Source organism: Zootoca vivipara, chromosome 8, assembly GCF_963506605.1.
Source record: "Zootoca vivipara chromosome 8, rZooViv1.1, whole genome shotgun sequence".
NCBI classification, from domain to species: Eukaryota; Metazoa; Chordata; class Lepidosauria; order Squamata; family Lacertidae; genus Zootoca; species Zootoca vivipara.
Genome location: NC_083283.1, coordinates 57,095,104 through 57,115,622, shown reverse-complemented (window position 1 = coordinate 57,115,622; position 20,519 = coordinate 57,095,104). Strand labels below are relative to the sequence as shown.

Below are 20,519 nucleotides of genomic sequence, written 5' to 3'. Positions count from 1 at the left end.
AGGATCTGGAGATAATGTCTTTATTGTCTTTACTGGAAGTTCAATCTATTAAAAGTACTTATTACTTCCTAGAGGAACACTGAATTTTAGAACAGCAAAAGCAGCTGTTACATGTGAAACATTCCACATGCAGGCTGTATTCTGTGTTTTCTATCTAATTCATTATTCAGTTGGAAATAAACCTGGAGTCCCATAGAATTATCTGGAAACATCAGATGCTGCAGCATTATTGAAGATGACTTGCTAAGCAGCTGGATCACACCAACTCTGTTGACCATTTAAGGTAGCTGGACCAGGACCCAGGTTGGGACCCACAATGCTTTGCATTCATGGTACTGACAGCTTCCAGTGTTCTGGCCAAGAAGAAATGTATTGGGGTGATTGCCAAGCACCTGACATTTAAGATATTTTATTTACAGATAAAGTTTATTTTATGGTGCTGTGGGTTAAACCACAGAGCCTAGGGCTTGTTGATCAGAAGGTTGGCAGTTCGAATCCCCGCGATGGGGTGAGCTCCCGTTGCTTGGTCCCAGCTCCTGCCAACCTAGCAGTTCGAAAGCACATCAGAGTGCAAGTAGATAAATAGGTACCGCTCCGGTGGGAAGGTAAACGGCGTTTCCGTGCGCTGCTCTGGTTCGCCAGAAGTGACTTAGTCATGCTGGCCACATGACCCGGAAGCTGTATGCCGGCTCCCTCAGCCAATAAAGTGAGATGAGCGCAAAAAAAGCAAAAAACAAAAACCACAAAGAACAACAATATTTCTTACTACTTAACATTGTTCTGTAGACTTCCTCGATTCCCCCCTCACTGGGTCCATTTTTAATCCATCCTTAGCAATTTTCATATTATATCTTAAACCATTTTTCTTTCAACACTTGTACCTGTGTACAATTGTACTTGTACATCCAAGCCTTTCATTCCTGGCACAGGATACCAACCACCCTAGCTCATCTTAACTAAAAGCAGATTTGAAAAAGCCTGACAGGCGAGCTCATCATAAGAAAAAATCAAGTTGACTAGAAAAAATCAAGTTGACTAGCTTGAAAGCATTATTATTACTATTATTATTACTATTATTATTTACTACAGGGCCAAGCTTGACTTGTTACTAGAAATATATATATATATATATATATATATATATATATATATATATATATATATTTCTAGGAATAATTCCATTTTCACCCGACTGTTTCTGTACCAACCTTTGTGGAAAGAATCCAGAAAGAGAAAACAAACCAGCAAACACAAGACAGGATCATAATATAAAGTTTAGAACTGGAGTGGAAATAGAGGTCAATATTAGAATGACTCTAAAGAAGCTGCTACTTATTTGTTTATGAAAGTACTTCTTTCGTCAAAAGTAGCATGTTTTCCCTTGGATTTCTGAACATGTGATGGAAGATTACAGTAACCGGAATAACCTTGTCCAATTGCCCGTCAACAATGCCTGACAATAATGGTTCTGCCATCCCCCATTCTGCAGATTTCCCCAATTAACCATGTGAGCAGAACAAAGAACTTCCCAGAACTGAGTAACCACCAAAATCTGGAGCCCAAAAGCTTCTATCACTCCTCACAATACAACTGTGCTCAAGCTAGTCTCCAGTCTGGCATTGTTATCTTGACATCTAGCTTCAGGAATGACCTCAGATACCCATCAGTCATGTTCTGCCTGCACAAAAGAACACATCAAAAGTGTAGGTAAAGAGGATGGAGAGGAAAGGTGTAGGGATTTTTCTGATGCACATTTAAGAAAATAAAGTTACTGTGTTTTTAAGAAAAATAAAAAAATTCCTTCAGTAGCACCTTAAAGACCAACTAAGTTTTTATTTTGGTATGAGCTTTCGTGTGCATGCACACTTCTTTCGTGTGTTTTTAAGAGTGTCAGTAAAAGTTATTTTATATATTAAACCCAACCAACGCCCACTGTCACAGGTTGGTCTGAGCATGAATACTGGGTGGATATAAGTTATTTTTCAGAAGTCTGTAGTAGTACCGTAGTACAATAATTATTATAACAATATGATTGTACCTATCAATAACGTAAACTATAATAATAGATCACAAGAATTTAAGAATTGGATCACAACCCATAGTCCAGCATGTTTTTCTTACTCAAAGGCTCATAACTCTGACCACTATGAGCCTTTGAGTGGTTATTCAGTTTTTGAGTGGTTAGTCAGTTTTTTCCCCACTGGAGGGCCTTAACAGCAGCTCTGAGGGGTGATTTACATTTGGGAAACAAGTGTGTGGAAAAGTTAAACACCTACCGCCCTCATTGACCAAGCAAGATCATAGCTCTCTGCTGCTGCGTTAAAGTTACAATTACTTACAATTGCCCTGCCAACCTATTTGGTATGATATTTGTTTGATCTTCTGTTGTATAAGGATATGCCTGCAGAGGTATTATTATTATTATTATTATTATTATTATTATTATTATTATTCATAATGGGAATGTTTGCATTGAAAGAAATTATAAAAGGCCAAAGAGAAAAACAAATTCAGAACAAGAAATAATATTATATATAGGCGTCTGTTAGGGCAAAATTATGGGTGCGAGAATGCTCAGTCACCCAGCTCATCAGGCAAGGGCCTGTGGTCGTTGCGGAGTATAAAAGGAAGGAGTCCAGCCACGATCTGGAGCAAACAGCAAGGCTTATTACTGCGCAGCAGGTTCAATGCCAGACTGAACACCGTGAACAGGGCTGCAAGAACTTTTAAAAGTTCCCACCACCATCCCATAATGCACATCGAAAGCATCATACATACATCACTTGTGACAGGGTAAAACGTCAGAAAAGGGGAAGGTGCAAGGGGCATTAGCATACAGGTAAACAGGAGGTAAACAGGATTAATATAAGGTAACAATGCACGACGTCCCAGGACATTGATAAGCAAGTACCAGTAAGTATCTGGGAGGGTATCCTTGAGTACCTGGCAGGGAAAAACAATGGATCCAGGTGTGTGTATTGCCTCTGGCTTCGGAGGGTTCACCCTGGCTACGTGACCTCTTCCTTTAAGGCACGGGTGTCAAACACAAGGCCCGGGGGCCAAATCCGGCCCGCCAGACCTCGTCATGTGGCCCGCCGAGCGCCCCAGCCAGCAGGACCCAGCAGCGGGACCTTGCTGCTGAAGCGCCGCGCCGACAAAGCGCCAACAAACAGCTGGGGCCGGGGGGGGGTAGAAAGGCGGCCAGAGCAGCGCCGCACGGAGAGTCCCGAGCCTCTGCGACGCAGAAGTGCTCTGTAGCACTTTGAATCCTCCTCCTTCTGCCACGGCTCGGCACCTGGAAACGGCTGCTGCTGCTACTGCTGCTACTGCAGCACAGACAAAGCACCCAGCAGTGCCCCGTGGAGGAGGAGGAGGAGGATACAAAGTGCTACAGAGCACTGCTGCGTCCCAGAGGCTCGGGACTCTCCGCACGGCGCTGCCGGGCACCGACCCAGCAAGCCGCCTCCTCCTCTTGCCTCACCTCCACCTCCTCCTGCCGCGGCTCAGCCTCATGAACGTGAGCTCAGCAGCGGCTCAGCCTCACAAACGTGCAACTCTGAGGCTTTACGCACTTCTCCTAAAACGGACACCCGCTGCCTCACGCTGCACAGGAAATGCTTTTTGCCCATGGGTCCCTTCGCGCTCTTTTCTGGCGCTGAATCAAGGCGGCGACCCCCCCTCCCCTTTCTTTTCCCCCCTCTCTCTCGTTCTTATTCTTTCTTTCCCTCTCCTTCCTTCCTTCTTTATCTCTGTCTTCTCTCCCTCTTTCTTTTTCTTTCCTTCTTTATTCCTTCTTTCCTACTCTTCTTTCTCTCACCTCTTTCCTTCCTCTCTCCCTCCTGCTCCCTCTTTTCTTCCTTCCTTCCTTCCTTCCTTCCTTCCTTCCTTCCTTCCTTCCTTCTGTCCTTCCCATCTTTCTTCCTCTCCCTCATTCTTATTCTTTCTTTCCCTCTACTTCCTTCCTTCTTTCTCCCTTTCCGTCTTCTCTCCCTCTTTCGTTTTCTTTCCTTCTTTATTCCCTTCCTTATTTCCTACTCTTCTTTCTCTCCCCTCTTTCCTTCCCTCTCTCCCTCCCACTCCCTCTTTTCTTCCTTCCTTCCTCCCTCCCTCCCCTCCCCCTCCTCAGAAACATAGGATGCTGCTTTATACTTCTGGCCCTTAAACCCTGGAACCAGGAGAGCAGCTCCAGTGAGTCAACCTCAGCCAGTCCCTTTGGTGAAGGGTGGTGGCTCACTGGCAGAACATCTTTCCTGCATGCAGAAGGACCCCAGCATCTCCAGGTACTAGTAGCTTTGCAAAGGTCCTGCATGAAACCCTAGCAAGCCTCCACCACCCAGTGCAGTTACCAAAAATCATTTTTCAATAAATTGTACAATAATTGTACATTTGAATATCTACTTGTCATTATTCTGACTATGTTTCTGCTTTCAGAGCTAGTTATTACTTACATTATTACAAAAAACAGTAATAATTGAATGCAGTGACAATAATTTATGATAATAAAGAGTGGACACATAGTCCTACAGATACAACCGGCCCTTTGAGGGTGACTAAACTGCTGATGCGGCCCCCAATGAATTTGAGTTTGACACCCCTGCTTTAAGGATTATGGCTGTTCCCTGCATCCCTGAGAGCCCTTGGTCAGAGTAGCAAAAGGGGGTTTCATTTAGAAATACAGATACATGGTATTCATTCATAAAGAAATATGGTTACATAGAGTTTCAGGCAACAGAGAAAGGGTAGGAAAGGGAGCCTTTATTACACAGGGCTTGATCTTGAGGGGTTCGATCGAGGGGTTCATGTTGGTGCGATACCAGAATGGTGTTGTAGGATCAGACGGGGTCCCCTTGAGGGCATCTGTGCCAATCTTGATTCCCAAATGAAGCCTCGTTTGGGTGCCCCCCCCCTATAAAATTCCCTAACAGCGTCACTGTATTTTGTGGTTCTGGTGAGTGTTATTCTTCAATGAATTATTCATGTGGTGAAAGTAACAAAAGGCTTTCATTGGTAGGGCTGCCATACGTCCGGAATTTCCCAGATTCGGCAGTTGCAAGCAGTGTCTGGACGGAAATCGCTGAAATGTCTTACAGTATTTGTTTGTAGGTCCCATTTTCATTTCCAAGAGCTTTACTGCTGCACAATGTGGCTATACTGGTCTGAATTATTATGCAGACAACACACAATATTTCTGGATGCTATAACGAGGGTTAAAATCAATTGCTGGTAGTGTCTGCCTACTTCTGTGTAGAACTTCAATCCCAAATCGAATGAGGAATGCAGTCTACTAAATACTTGAATCTATACTGGTATAACCCATGCGAGACCATGCAGCAGCAGGAGCAGCAAGCTAAACTGACTCCCTTGCTGCAGAGAAAACAGCCTGTAGGTTAGTGATTTCAAATTATCCTTGAGATTTCTTGCTACCTGGCATATTCACAATTCCAAATTTATATCCTGAGCTCAGCTAGATAGTCAAATGGAATGTACATGCCAGCATTAACTGCTGTTGAACAGATGTTAACCCTGCCTTGCACACATGACTCTGGAATGCAATAAAATTAGGCCGTTCTGGGAAAATATTTTGTCTTCATTTACTTACCGTGCTGACTAGAACAATGGGTTTGATCTTCTTTAGCCTTGACTCATGGAAATAATCCTTAAGCACGAGAAAGAAGTACTGTATAGGGTTATGACATAACTTTTTAAGAGAAGCACCTTAAGGGGAATCTTAAAGAAATCAACGCCGCCTGAATCATTAGCGCAAGGAGGAAAGAAACAGGATGATCATCCACATTTTTTTCCTGTTAGTTAAACACTGCAAAAAATAATTGGTTGTACACTGCAATGGTTAGTTAAGAACTTGTTAAGCTGGAAAATCAAATACAATTGAATACTCTTTTGGTTGTTGGGCCAAAATGGCTATGATGATGGGAGATTTGTGATGGGCTTTCCTACATTTTTTTCTACAATCCTAAAAGCAGCCAAGGGGCACTGGATCAGGACCACTGGAAGTGGGGGACAACCTCGTCCCCTTTATACCAATCAGAACTCCACTGCAAATTGTTGCTTTCTACGTGGGCAGAAAACATAATGGTTCCATTACGGGTACCTGCTTATTTCCAGTGGAGAACAAAAAACCAGCTTCAAAGGAAAAATCCAGAATGGAAAATAGTACCATGGTTCGCCCATCCCCACCCCAGCACCCTAATCGGACTTATCCTTCCCTTCAAACTTCCTTAGCTTCAGCTGTACACATGTAACATATGCCTTCAGAATTCTCTGGGCCAGCAGAAGGTATGGCAGCAGGTTAACAGGCTGTAAAAAGAGGATGTTGAACCTTCCATTCTATGTTGTGACCTATTTTGACCACATCAGATCAGTGGGTATGGACAATGCCGGCATGAACTTGTTAGAGTTGAAATGGAGCTAAAATGAGCTTCAGAAATTATGCTTATGCAAGTGGGCAGCACATCTACATATCCAAAAAAAAGCAGCTTCAGATGCCCCTGTGATTTATGTTTGCCATTATTTCTGCAGGAACCTACATAATTATGATTACTGCTTACGGTGAATAAATTTGTGCTGAGATATCATAAGATTGTCTGAGTACGTGTCCTTGCCTGGCTGTTGGATAAGGCCGAGTCTATGTTTAGTTTCACACAACCTTAGGAATATGATATATTCAGAGAGAAAAGTATTGCTCTCAAAGATTTGACAAATTAAGCTTTCTCAGACCAGTTGATAAGCCCAAGAGATTTACACTGTTAAAAATTTACCGGTACTTTATAGGAAATCAATGCATCATTTTATGTTAAATGTTCAAGTGTCCATTATTTGGAAGTAATATAAACTTAGCTTAAAACAGTAACAGAAAGCAAAGTAATTTATCAGGCTTGTGGCTTACAAGCATAAATGTCAAAGAGCTGTACTTAATTTTTTCATTTGCAAGTTTGCTAACCAGTTTTGAGTCTTAAGGGATGAAAACTCTACTCTGGCTACTAGCTTTGAAGAACCTCCATTGGCTTTAGAAGAAAGCTCTGGTTTATACAGCCAAAGAGTTAAATTTTAAAGGATTTCAGCTTGGTATGCAGTGATTTCTAGGAACATGTAGAAAAATATATTACCTGGTAAAATTAACTGGAGCTTCTGCATGAACAAACTTGATATAAATACTAGATGAGATTTATGGTGAAACAATTGCATTTTACCAGCAATTGTACCAGAGATCCAGCCAGATCCTTATAAAAGTACTGTAGATATCAGCATAAGAAGAACTCTATCAAGAAGGAATGAACTCCATTGAGTCACTGTGCTATATTGAGGTTCTCATTTTATTTGTTTTTAATGATGAAAATAGATATAACCTCCTAAGCCAACTCATCCATAAAAATCCACAGGATCTAGACCAGAACTGCTAATGGGAACTGTTTATTGGTTTGCCAAATAATTTATAAGGTTTGGACACATTAAATGGAAACACATTAAGGAATGATGTCACAACTCTAAATGTATACTGCTGCCATTCTGTTGCATTCACCAGGAATGAACTGATTGTAGCAAGTGCATTCAGGAATGCTGTAATGGTGTGCAGAAATAAGAATGTTTTTTTCCATTTTTACAAGCCATCAAAATACACAGGAGAGTTTTATAAGAAAGCAGGAAACAATAGCCTCCAGATGAGATGCGGTATCCTCAGTGATTGCTTGCAGTCCCAAGAATAACAAAGTCTAACAGTATATTTTCTCAAGGGGCCACTTGTGATTGCAAAGCCTGAAATGACCAAGAAGATTAAAGTACAAGGTATGGCTTTATCTGAAGGTCTGCACAGGATCAATTTGCTTGGTAGAAGATTTGCCATTGCTTATTGCTATGGTCTTTAAGCCTATATAACATTAGAAACAGGGGGTGTTTCTGCACTAAGTTTCCTCTTAGTACCATATTGAAAGTGAAAATATATTAAATCCTGTTTGTTTTCAAATTTGCACTGAAGAAATATACAGTGGTACCTTGGTTCTCAAATGCCTTGGTACTCAAACAGCTTGGAACCCAAACACTGCAAACCCAGAAGTAAGTGTTCTGGTTTGCAAACTTTTTTCAGAGGCCGAAGAAAGCCCTCTTTATTGCACATCTAAGGAATTTTTTATGTGATCATATACCCAGAATATACCCACTCCACTCAAATATCCAAGCCAAGGAGCCAGTGCAAACAGGATGTGGTCTAAACCACTAAGCCTCTTGGGCTTGCCAATCAGAAGGTCGGCAGTTCGAATCCCTGCGACGGGGTGAGCTTCTGTCACTCTGTCCAGCTCCTGCCAACCTAGCAGTTTAAAAGCACACCAGTGCAAGTAGATAAATAGGTACCACTGCAGTGGGAAGGTAAACGGCATTTCCATGCGCTCTGGCACTCATCATTGTGTTCTGTTGCGCCAGAAGCAGTTTAGTCCTGCTGGCCACATGACCCAGAAAGCTGTCTGTGGAAAAACGCCGGCTTCCTCAGCCTGATAGCGAGATGAGAGCCGCAACCCCATACTTTAGTCATCTTTGACTGGACTTAACTGTCCAGGCGTCCTTTACCTTTTACAAACAGGATTCTATTCTAAACTGGCTAAGACTTTAAGATGTCTACTACCCACAAGTATAAAAGCAGCCCCAAGGGGTGGGGGTGGGGGTAGGTGACAAACAGCTCGCTCCCCAATTCCTGGACTCCTGTAGCGATTTGAAGGAAATGCACTTTTTGCATTCACATCTAAACTGACATATTTAATCAGGTTGTAGTCCCAAGCATGCTCACTCCCTCAGAACTAAACCATGGAGGAAATGTGTTTAGAATTGGAGCCTTAATATATAATATAACATTATTATTTCTCTTTCAGAAATCTAACCAACGAGGAAAAAAGCTCACCCACACTTTGCCCTTTTTTGAAGTTTCTCTTTCGGTGTCACCACTGTGACCACAAATTTAAATTTTCTTTTCCACAGTCCAGTCAACTCTGGATCAAAGCGGTAATAACCAAAAAAAAGTTAACCATTACTGAGCTGTCTCTAAGATGTGGAAGGAATGTGAAATCTCTAACTGATTAAAATCACAACAAATAGCTAGGAAATGGCTGAATAAATAAACATAATGGGAGCTGAAGACATCACTGTGGAGGAAATGAATGATGGAAGCAATGACCTGGTGATAATTCCAGTTGCTGATGGAATTTAGGTTCAAGATATCAGACTACTATTGTTTACACTTGGCTTATGGCTTTGGGTGGGTGCCTAATGGCAGTGAAGAACATTCAATATAGCATGGAGCACAACAGAAGCAACTTGTTTCTGAGAGAATAGATCAAAATACCAATTTAACTTTTATTTTATTTTTAACGAAACACTAAGAAATATCAACACTCTAATTGCACTTCCATTGAAAAAAGTGGGACTTCTGAGTAAACATGCATAGGCATGAGCAGATAGCAATGATATTAGGCTAAAAAGAGGACCTAATGGGTTCTGTGGGTGATTTAAGAATATTATTCTTCTGTTTGTAAATGGTTTTCCATGATTTTAATATTCTATTTTTACACGGCTGTGAACCACCCAAGGACCTTATGGTGAATGGTGGGTAAGAAATCTAAAATCCATTATTGTTGTTGTTATGTTATAGGTTGAATAGCAGTGATGTCAGCTTGCTTGTGGCACCATTTCTCAGACTAATAAAGTTGCAAAATCTTCCGTTGGAGGTGGCTCTTAATTAACAAGGGAATAGGTTGCTGCTAAGGCTTGTCTTCTCACTTCCTTCTGGCTAATGATGGAATGTGAAAACAATAGCTTCACCAAGACAGCCATCCCAGAACATGACATGAATGCAGGTGTCAAACTGGTATGGTTGCAGGACTGTGTTCCCTCCTTACGTGGCCTCGGAGCTTTCAAAAATAAAGAAAACATCTCATGTGCCACAAAGTTGAGCTTCATAAAATGTCTTTAGTTTAGCATCTGCTACTCAGGTGTTGGCTGAAGGTCAAACTAGAAACGAATGCAGGCACACACACACCCCAAATACAGTATGCATGTCCAATTCACACGTGACCATGTATATGTGCCGTGCCAGGAAATAAATGAATGAATCGATTGGCTACTTGAAACCATCGCGTGAACACAGTTAACATCACGTTGAGAGTCGTACTGGGATGGTGGCTTCTGCAGTATGGCTTGTCATGTGGTTAGCTGGCTTGTGTAATTGATCTCTAGCGGAACTGGGGTAATGAAGTCTATGTACAGTTACAGGGAGTCGATGACCTTTCTTTTTCTTCAGCTCCTTATGACTCTGCTGTTCCAAACCTTTTCAGCGGAGTCCCATGCATGTTTTACTCAGTTTACTCAGTCCCACTGAACTGAGAGGGGCTAACTCTCAAAGCAAGTAAGTGTAGGACTGTGGCAGAATCAGAATACGTAAAACCAACCACAATGCTATAAATAAAAAAGAAAGAAAAGGCTTATTTAAATCACTGTGCATATTTGTCACTATTCCTCAGCCTGCAACGCTCTGGGGATAAGCTTTAATGTAAAGTAGCCACCATATACCCCACACTTCTGCTTGTCCTGTGCTTAGAAAGCCTTACCCTGCACCTTTCAAAGGAAAAAAAAAACTGCTCTTTAGCTCTAAATCGGAGCAAACGTCAACCAAGAGAAAACCTGAATTGCCATATATCCACATTTACCTTTCCTCTGTGCTTCCTGGGCACAGCCCACACTTTAAAGCTCAATGTCAGTGTGATTTCCCTCCCCCCCCTCCAGAAGTTTCCCAGCAAAAACACGCTCTTTAAAGCTGAAGCAGAGCAAATAGCAATATGATGAAAACCCCAATTGTGCCTGAGCTTTAAAGAACAGGTTTTTGCAGGGAAAGTTCTGGAGGAGGAGGAGGAGGAGGAGGAGGAGGAGGAGGAGGAGGAGGAGGAGGAGGAGGAGGAGGAGGAGGAGGAGGAAGAAGAAGAAGAAGAAGAAGAAGAAGAAGAAGAAGAAGAAGAAGAAGAAGAAGAAGAAGAAGAAGAAGAAAGCATTCCAATGCAAGAGTTTTAAAGTGCAGAACATCTGGAAAGAGTGGTACAAAAGTTAAGTGTGGATAAGTCCTGCGATTAAGTGCTAAAAAGCAGTTTTATTCAGGGGAAAGCAGCAGGACAAGAGGAAGTGTGGATATGCCCACAGTTCATAGGCATCAACTTCCGGATAGGAAAATAAGGGATCAGCGGCGGCACGGCACCAGACGTCGCTTCTACGCATGTCTGGACATGCGTAGAAGCGACTTCCGGTGCCGGCTCTGCCCAATTTCCAGTGGCCAGACATGGCAGAGCAGCACCGGAAATCGGTTCTGCGCATGTCCAGACATGCGTAGAAGCGACTTCTGGTGCCGGGCTGCCCGTGTCCGCATGTTTGGGCACCAGAAATCGCTTCTGCGCATGCTCGGGCATGCGCAGAGGCAATTTCCAAAGCCAAGTGAGCGAGCAGCCAGACAGGAGCCAGGATATGGTCACCGGCTCCGGCAGGAGATGCAAATCTGGGGGATTTACAGGATATTTTTCATTTCGGGAGACCAGCGGGAAACAGATTTAAATCCAGGGGTTTCCCGTGAAAAACGGGAGACTTGACAGCTATGCCACAGTTTAGTAAAAATGTGTTTGTGTTTTTTTAAAAAAAAATCAAACTCCTGACAAATGGAGAATACCAGGATTTTCCTAAGGTGATTCACCTGAGACAGGAACCAGAAAATTGGGATTGTTCTGGGTAAATCTCTCATAATGAAAATATACATTTGGTCCAGTGTGCCTGGTATAGAAGCACAATGCCTTCCACTGCAAAACAAAAAACAAATAAAAAGGCAGTTTATCTTTATTGGTTTATTATACATGGTTGTGGTTGTTTCTGTAAAGTTCCTGGTCCTGAACATACTTGCATAAATATCCTCCAGTGTTAATGGACTTGCACGCCCTCATATGCAAAAATGATCAAAAGGAATTTTGGCGTATTCACTGGAAGAAGAAGAAAAAAGGCATTTTGCATTCACCCATATTATAAAGAGAAAAGTTTTATGTGATTTTTTTTTAAGGAAGCGACTTTATACTAATTAGCGCAGCAGAGTTTGTTGCTTTTTCAGACCTTTGTGCGACACTGCCCACTGTTAAGCACCCCGCCAGTCAGCTAGCTAGCTGAGCAAAGTAAGCAAATATTATCATTATTCTGTCATAATCCGCAAACGCGCGCCCTCTGCCGGCCAGGATGAGCGACGGCGATGACTGCTGCTCTGGGGTTTTTGAAACGGGCGAAGACTGAAAGTGGGAGGGTTTCTGATGGAGGCGGGGCCCAGTCCTTGCTGCCGCAGCCGCCTTCCTATTGAGTCAGAGGCGCGTTGCGAGCTGAAAGCGATTGTAACAAACAGAAGCCCGAAGAGCGAGCTAGGCGGGCGTTCTGATTAGCGCGCTGGGACAAAGTAAAAGAATCTCGGGAGGCTGAACGTTCCAAAGAAAGTTACATTCCAGGGTCGGAGCAGCAGCAACAAGCGGCTGCCCGGGGGGCACTTTCTCACGGAGGCGGTGGATCTTCCCAGCCCTTGTTGAGCGAGGGCGAAGAGGAGGAGGCGAAGGACGAGGGGGGGTTTCAAACTGGGGGCCGAGAAAATGAATCGGAGCTTTAATAAATCTCAGAGTCTGCGGTATTTTGGCTACGGCGCGGTGGAAGTGAAAAGTAAGGTAAGGACAGAAGGAATAGCTACTTGCAGCCCGGATTAACCTTCCTTTCCCACCCCCCGCCTGCCCCTCCCGCTCACCAGTACCTTTTCCCCACCTCCCCTAACTTCTTTTTTTTAAATGAATGGAGACCCCCATCTGCTTGCATCCTCCCGCCCCCTCCCCTTATGATGCTTTGTCTTGTGTCTGAAAAAAATGAGATTGCCCTAGTTTTCCACCGGAGAGAAGAAACTTACTCCGGCAGCAACTTCTTTTTTTCTTTTAAACGTGTCTGCGTCAATTTATGAAAGAATGTAAGGGAATATTCTGCCGCCAGCTCCACCCCCCCACACTTGCTATTAAACACATGTTTTCCCTTCTCTCTCTCCACCATAGGGGACGTATCCCATAGCAACTTGCCCCGAGATCTCTAGGGTGTTTGTCGTGAGGGGTGGGTTTACTTCTCCGCCTGGATATATTCCACAGATTGATTGTTTTAATGTCGCTTTGGGGGCGCCTGGAATCTCCGGCTTCATAGGCTTGCTGGGATCAGGCGGCGATCGCGGCACGTTTCTTGCTGGTGGGCCGTTCACAACAAAAGGGAGCACGCCAGCCTGGCTTTCCAAGTAGGGCGGCGGGAGGTGGGGTTGGGGGGAGCTCGGGTGGAAAGAGAAGCAGGTTAGGCTCGCTCAGATCTGGATTAGTGAACCTCAAAAGAGGGCCACGAGGAGGGCCGATTGGAGGGGGGATGCTGTTGCCGCAAAGCCCCCCACCCACCCCACTCCTCCCCCACGCGCTCGCGGTCAAGTTAAACTTGATCGCCCCTCGCGTGGGAGTGAGTTCAGTTCCAGCAGAACGCTCGGCTAGCTCTGCTTAACGTTTCCCATTGTTCCTCCTTATGGAAGTACTTCGAAACTTTTGTGTTTATGTTTGAAAATATTGCCGTGGACGCGGGAAGGGACGACTGGACTACAGACACAGGGGGATGGGGAAGAGAGAGCGTTATTTCTCTCCCCTGAGTTCTTAAGAAACGCCAGGCAGCCTCCTGTTAAATCCCACATTGGCCCTCTTGAATCTGCTCCTGGCCCTGTTGCTGCCTTGCAGGTCTTGAGCTCTGCGAACTCGCTCTCTTTAATTCGTGTTTAAACTTGTTTGGAGAGTAGTAGACTCCCTTTCTCCCTCTCCCTTTTCCCGGTGCCACCTGATCTTCCAGCCCTTCCTTCGTCGCGGGTGGGGTGGGGTGAGGGGAGGGAAGTGCTTGCCATAGCTGCCAAGTTTTCCCTTTTCTCACGAGGAAGCCTATTCAGCATAAGGGAAAATCCCTTAAAAAAGGGGATAACTTGGCAGCTATGGTGCTTGTGCGTTACCAAACATAGTCTTTACGTTTTTGGTGTTTCCCGCTGAAAGGACACAACTATGACTTTTTATAAGTGCGTTCGGATCTCTTTGCACTACTACACCCTCTCAGTCCGTCCGTCCCGCCCCACCCTTGCTGTCTTTTTGAAGAGGCCTTTAAAGCCTGCCTTGCTTGCCCTAGGACGAAGGTGTAAGCTTGTAATGAGGGATAAATTACACGCACCTGAAGTCTAAGCTTGGAATTCTGCTTCATGGTTCCAAGAGCTTCCGGTTTTCAGATAAATCAGCCAAGGGATGGGAGGGGACCATAACATAATCTACCCAAGGGTCCATCTAGCCCTCAGATGATGTTTGCCTACCTTACACCAACCATTAGCCCCCATCAACATGGCCAATGATGAGCAATGAAGGGAGATGTAGTCAAACAACATTTGGAGGACCACACAGTGGCGTAGCTAGCCGCCTGGCTGCTTCTCCTCCATGGCGGCGGTTGCGTCGTGCGGCAGCGGCCGTCGGAGGTGGTCAGCCCCGTCCAGCCTGCGCCTGGGGCGGCGCGCCCCCCACCCCCTATTACTACACCGCTGGGACCACAGCTTGCCTGCCCCTGATCAGTTCTATAAACCAGCCAAGCAGGTGTAAGGGGTGAAGGCAACAACTTTTACCCCATTTTATGCTCTTAGCCTTTGGTATTCAGAGGCATATTGCCTCCCAACATGGATGTTAAATTTAGCTGTCATTGCCAATACCCATTGATGGAGATACCCGTCATGAATTGTCATTTTAGAAGCTATCTAATGTAGTGGCCATTGCCACATCCTGTGGCAGTGAATTCCGTAAGTTAACTAGGTGTGTGAAATAGCACTTCCTGTTTTCATATGTACAGATAGATGATTTTGGCGAGGGACTCAAAGTTCTAGTAGTATGAAAGAGGGGAGAGTAAGAACGCATTTTGGCTATCCTCTTCTTATTATTCATAATTTTGTAAATTCTTGTTGTTTCCCCCCTTGGACTAATAAGAGCACTTTAGTCTTTCATCATAGCGAAGGTACTTGAACCCTTTGAGCATAGTGAAGACTTGCCCTTTTGTGTGCTTGCATGGCGTTTCTTAAGAACTCAGGGGAGAGAAATAATGCTCTCTCTTCCCCATCCCCCTGTGTCTGTAGTTTGGGGGTGCCTGCTCTAGCCTCACCTTATCTGTATTCCTACAGCTACCTTACTTTCCCGTCCACTTTTCTTTCTTTATTTCTTATTCTTGATTTTATTTATTTGTTTATAATATAATATATAATACTAATAATTTGTTTTTTTATACCCCGCCCATCTGGCTGGGTTTCCCCAGCCACTCTGGGCGGCTTCCAACCGAATATTAAAAACAATACAGTATCAAACATTAAAAACTTCTCTAAACAGGGCCTCCTTCAGTTGTCTTTTAAAAGTAAAATAGTTGCTTATTGCCTTGACATCTGCTGGGAGGGCATTCCACAGGGCAGGTGCCACTACCGAGAAGGTCCTCTGTCTGGTTCCCTGTAACCTCACTTCTCGGAGTGAGGGAACCGCCTGAAGGCCCTCGGTGCTGGATCACAGTGTCTGGGCTGAACGATGGGGGTGGAGACGCTCCTTCAGGTATGCAGGACCGAGGCCATTTAGGGCTTTAAAGGTCAGTACCAACACTTGGCTTTGCCTTCCAAACTTGCCTTGTGCATGTAAGATCCACAGCAATACCTCTGGGTGGGGGTTGTGTCGCCTCTGTGTTCTCAACAGCTTATAGCAAAATGTTTAAATCAGTGTTAAATGGTGACAAGAGTCCTTCTGTGGACAATGCAAGCTGAAATTAGAAAGAGCTGGATTTTAGTTCCTGTTCTGCCACTGATTGAGCAAACTCCTCACTATTTTCCCCACTTTATTTGGTCATTTAAAGGTGGGGGATGCACTAAGATATGCCCATGTTTGTTGGACTCTTTAACACCCATCAGTGTTGGCCAACAAGGCCAGGGGACAGGGATGATGGGCATTGTAACTCAACCTCTGGACAACCACAGGTTCCCCATCCTTGTTGTGAAACCAACAGAGGTCTCTGGGTATTGTAGCTTTTTATGTTCTGTGTTTGGGATGAGTTGCTTTTCTTTGTTTCAAAATTATGGGCGCTTGACTTTACTTTGGGTGAAATATAGGGAACTGGGGAAGCTGCCTTGCATCCAGCCAGACCATTGGTCCGTCTGACAGAGGTACAGTACTTCCGTTCCATTCTTGGAGATGCTGGGGATTTGAACCTGGGACCGTCTGCGTACATAGCAGATGTTCTGCAACCGAGTTGCATGAAATAGCCAGCTGGCTGCCTTTCCCCTTCATATTCCAATAAATCTTGTATTTCTCTCAACGATCTTAGTATTCTACATTTAGAACACGGACTTCTGAGACTTTGTTGCAGTGCAAGCTTTGATAATACAGTAGGCAGTAGAAAGGCCATGCTGTCAGAAGTGTGAGCTGTACTTAGCATCCTTTGAATGAACCGTTCTGAAGGAATGAATTAGTTGTGTATATGTAAATACTAGTCCTTAATCCTTGTCAGCCAGACTAGTTTGCTGGGATTCATACGGACAATCTGATACACACATAAAGTATGTCTATAGGTAACAGACTCTTTTGGCTGCCTTGTGTTACTGCCTGTTAAACCGGAAGTGCTTCATAATGATATAGTAACATTTTTAGTGATACAGTATAGACCCTCAAGGGACGCTGGTGGCGCTGTGGTCTAAACCACTGAGTCTAGAGCAGACATCCCCAAACTGTGGCCCTCCAAATGTTTTGGCCTACAACTCCCATGATCCCTAGCTAACAGGACCAGTGGTCGGGGAAGATGGGAATTGTAGTCCAAAACATCTAGAGGGCCGAAGTTTGGGGATGCCTGGTCTAGAGCTTGCTGATCGGAAGGTCAGCGGTTCGAATCCCTGCGACAGGGTGAGCTCCCATTGCTCCTGCCCACCTAGCAGTTTGAAAGCACGCCAAAGTGCAAGTAGATAAATAGGTACCACTCTGGCAGGAAGGTAAATGGTGTTTCCATGCACTGCTCTGGTTTCACCAGAAGCGGCTTAGTCATGCTGGCCACAAGACCCGGAAAAACTGTCTGCGAACAAACGCCAGCTCCCTCAACCTATAGAGCGAGATGAGCACTGCAACGCCAGAGTCGTTCGTGACTGGCCTTAACTGTCGGGGGTCCTTTACCTTATAGACCCTCAAAGGCATGGTTTGACAGCTGCAACACTGATGGTGTAGCATTCATGTTAGCTCCTTTTCAATAGTATTTGTTTGACCAAGTACCTGAAGTAGTTATTAGCCAACAGCATACCTCCTGTGATATGTGAGAATATTTGTTTTCCAAACACACTCAGAAGTACATACAGGTTACTAGATGTAAGAGAGCAGCACACTCTACACAATCAGTCACTACTGGTGGTATTCTGTCACTTGACATTGATTCCTAAGACCGTTATTGCTACCATCAATTACACTCAAGTTAGGGTAGTAATCATAATATATTGAGTGCCTTGGTGGTGGAATAGTTCCCCTTTAGACATGACTACAGGACTAATGAAGAGAGAATGCTATGGATGTTTTTTTAAAAAGCATCTATGGCATGAGGTTGTGACATAGGCTCTTTGTGATTTACCTGGAAGGCAGGGCAGAAGGTTGTTAGACAGCTAAGGAAAAATGTTGTTTTGACCAAGAGTAGCATACTTTTGGATGATTAACTCCACACAACTACATTTCTAGAAAATTGATTGATTGTGACGATTAGCGTCCATGTTCTCAGGTCTTGCTCTAGGCAGAGGTAATGTTCCTTAGTAGAGTCTTGAGAAATATTTAAGTAAAGGGGCTGCCAGTAAGGAAAATGACATAATAAACAAAGTATCTCCAAAGTCTGTGCTTCCTCTGCTTTCATATGAGAAAGTATTTAAACATGTAGACACTTTCATTGATTAGGATCCTTCTGGTAGTGATGCTTAGAGACTTTACTCCATGCAGTATTAGAAACTCAGATATGTAAGCTAGGCGCCAAATGGCTCCTTAAACCAAGGTTAAAAGGTAAAGGTACCCCTGACCGTTAGGTCCAGTCGCGGACGACTCTGCGGTTGCAACCGAGGGAGCAGGCGTTTGTCTGCAGACAGCTTCTGGGTCATGTGGCCAGCATGTCTAAGCCGCTTCTGGCGAACCAGAGCAGCGCACGGAAACGCCGTTTACCTTCCCACCAGAGCAGTACCTATTTATCTACTTGCACTTTGACATGCTTTTGAACTGCTAAGTTGGCAGGGGCTGGGACCAAACAACGGGAGCTCACCCTGTCACGGGGATTCGAACCGCCGACCTCGGAGGTTGTTATTTTTCAAACAATGGATTGACTGTGATGAATTCTCAGTTAAACATCTAGCTAGTTCAGATGACAACCTTAAGTTAGGTGAAGGATGTTGGGAACTTAAAGAAGAAAAGCCACTTGATCCAGGGACAGTCCACATATACTGTATATTGGCCTAGTCCTGCCTCTTTTTCCTAATAGTGATTCCTGCTCCTGCTCAAGCTGCACAGAAAAAGCAATTTGGTTCCAGAAATTCATTCTGATTGTGCATGTAAAATATAACTGATAGAATTCTACAAGGTGGGCTATTAGTGTGTGAAAACAATCCAGATCCAATGATCCCCAGATGGTGGAGGTGTCAGGTGGCATCCTGGCGCCCAGGCATCTTCACTTGGTCACAAGTGGTTGAAAGCCAGATGCAAAATACGCCTGGTGCCTGGCTAATTTCGAACACAAGACTCTAGGACCATTTGACCAGAGATGGGGAACCTATGGCCCTCCAGATGTTGTTGGATTCCCAACTCCCATCACCCCTAGCCAGCATGGTCAGGGATGATGAGAGTTGCAAGCCTCCAGAGGTTGTTGAGCCACACACCCTGCTACAGAAAAGCTGTGTTAGGCTTCTTTGTACTGAATTGCTGTATGTCTTGATGACTCGCAGTTGAATGTCTGAAATTATTCTCTTGAATCAAAAGTAACGGCATTTGTGGTGATGGGATGGGATGTATCAGCACAGGGCCCATACACACATGCAAGTCATCAAGTGGCAAATATACACTGAGTGCTTAAGCCTGTGCTTCTGAAATCCTTGATTGCAAAAACTAATGTCCAGGAAAGAAGAAAATGGCTTCTTCAGCTCGGGAGCATGTTATCATTAAAGTACAGATGGTTTTAATCCACATAGTTGTGTGTTGGTGGTGTTTAATTCACTGGTTTGGAGTGGCATGTGAAACTTAAATATAGTGCTTATATTTAAAATATGTCAAGGTGGATATTCAGCAGTGATGAAAAGGCTTTTCACTGCTTGGTGTGGATGCCTTGAGAGTTGCGGAAATTTTGAGCTTGTCTTTTTAAGTTCATGTTACTAATTTTGTCAGGTATATAACAGATGGTCTTCCATATGCCAAATGGCAGATTAGCACTGAAATTTACCGCACTTGTGGGAAAACTGTAACAGTTATTTCTTATTTAATTGAGAGACAAAGTCAGCATTTTTGTAGTAGGTGATGAGAAAGTCTCACAGTCTCACTTGGACTGGTTGGGTTGCGGCTTTATTCTGCGCATACTCGCCTGGGAGTAGGTACCAGTAGCACTTCCTTCTGAGTAATCTGACTGTGTCCAGACACGCATACGACTGGGCTGTTCCATCTCCAAAACAAAATGTGAAGTAGAGCATGGTAGTTCTGTAAAATATCAAATATGATAGCTCTCTTGTGAGAAGAGGGCACCCCATCAAGTTTTCTTTCTTCTTAAGGGAGGTGTTCATGTTCTGGAACAATAAACCTATAGTAACTCAAAGGGTTTGTGCTGGGATCATTACTCCAGAATCCTGTTTGGAAGCAGCATTAAGTAGATATGATTGGCAGAAATGTGTTTCTTCTTAAGTGCTTGGCCCCACGTGCATTAAGTGTGTCTGTCTATCTTAAGGTCTTTATTCAGCAGTAAGTTGAGTATACAAGAGTGTTGAACCCTTCACACCCCTTGATTTTCCTGGAGAGTGCAGTTGGGGAGGCAAGAGTTAATCTCCCCAATCCTAGTAAAATAAAAAAATTCCTTCAGTAGCACCTTAAAGACCAACTAAGTTTTTATTTTGGTATGAGCTTTCGTGTGCATGCACACTTCTTCAGATACCAGATATCTGAAGAAGTGTGCATGCACACGAAAGCTCATACCAAAATAAAAACTTAGTTGGTCTTTAAGGTGCTACTGAAGGAATTTTTTTATTTTACTTCGATCCAGACCAACACGGCTACCTACCTGTCCCCAATCCTAAATTCATTGGGGGCACCCCAAGGAAAACCTATGGGTATGTGTTGGTGACCTATGATGTCAAGTTCCCGTTCTTGAAGTCTCAGCACTTTGGCTTGAACTGTATTGTTTGAATATTTGCT

General features: G+C 44.0%; 1 protein-coding gene across 1 annotated transcript in view; it reads left to right on the top strand.

Annotated features, from left to right (window-relative positions):
- The first annotated feature begins 12,385 nt into the window (after nt 1-12,385).
- Nucleotides 12,386-20,519, top strand: part of PARD6G (par-6 family cell polarity regulator gamma) — a 74,095-nt gene continuing 65,961 nt past the window's right edge. Inside the window, exon 1 of the mRNA XM_035125162.2 lies at nt 12,386-12,725. Coding sequence (XP_034981053.2) covers nt 12,654-12,725 — 72 coding nt within the window. The 5' untranslated portion in view covers nt 12,386-12,653. The remainder of the gene's footprint in view (nt 12,726-20,519) is intronic.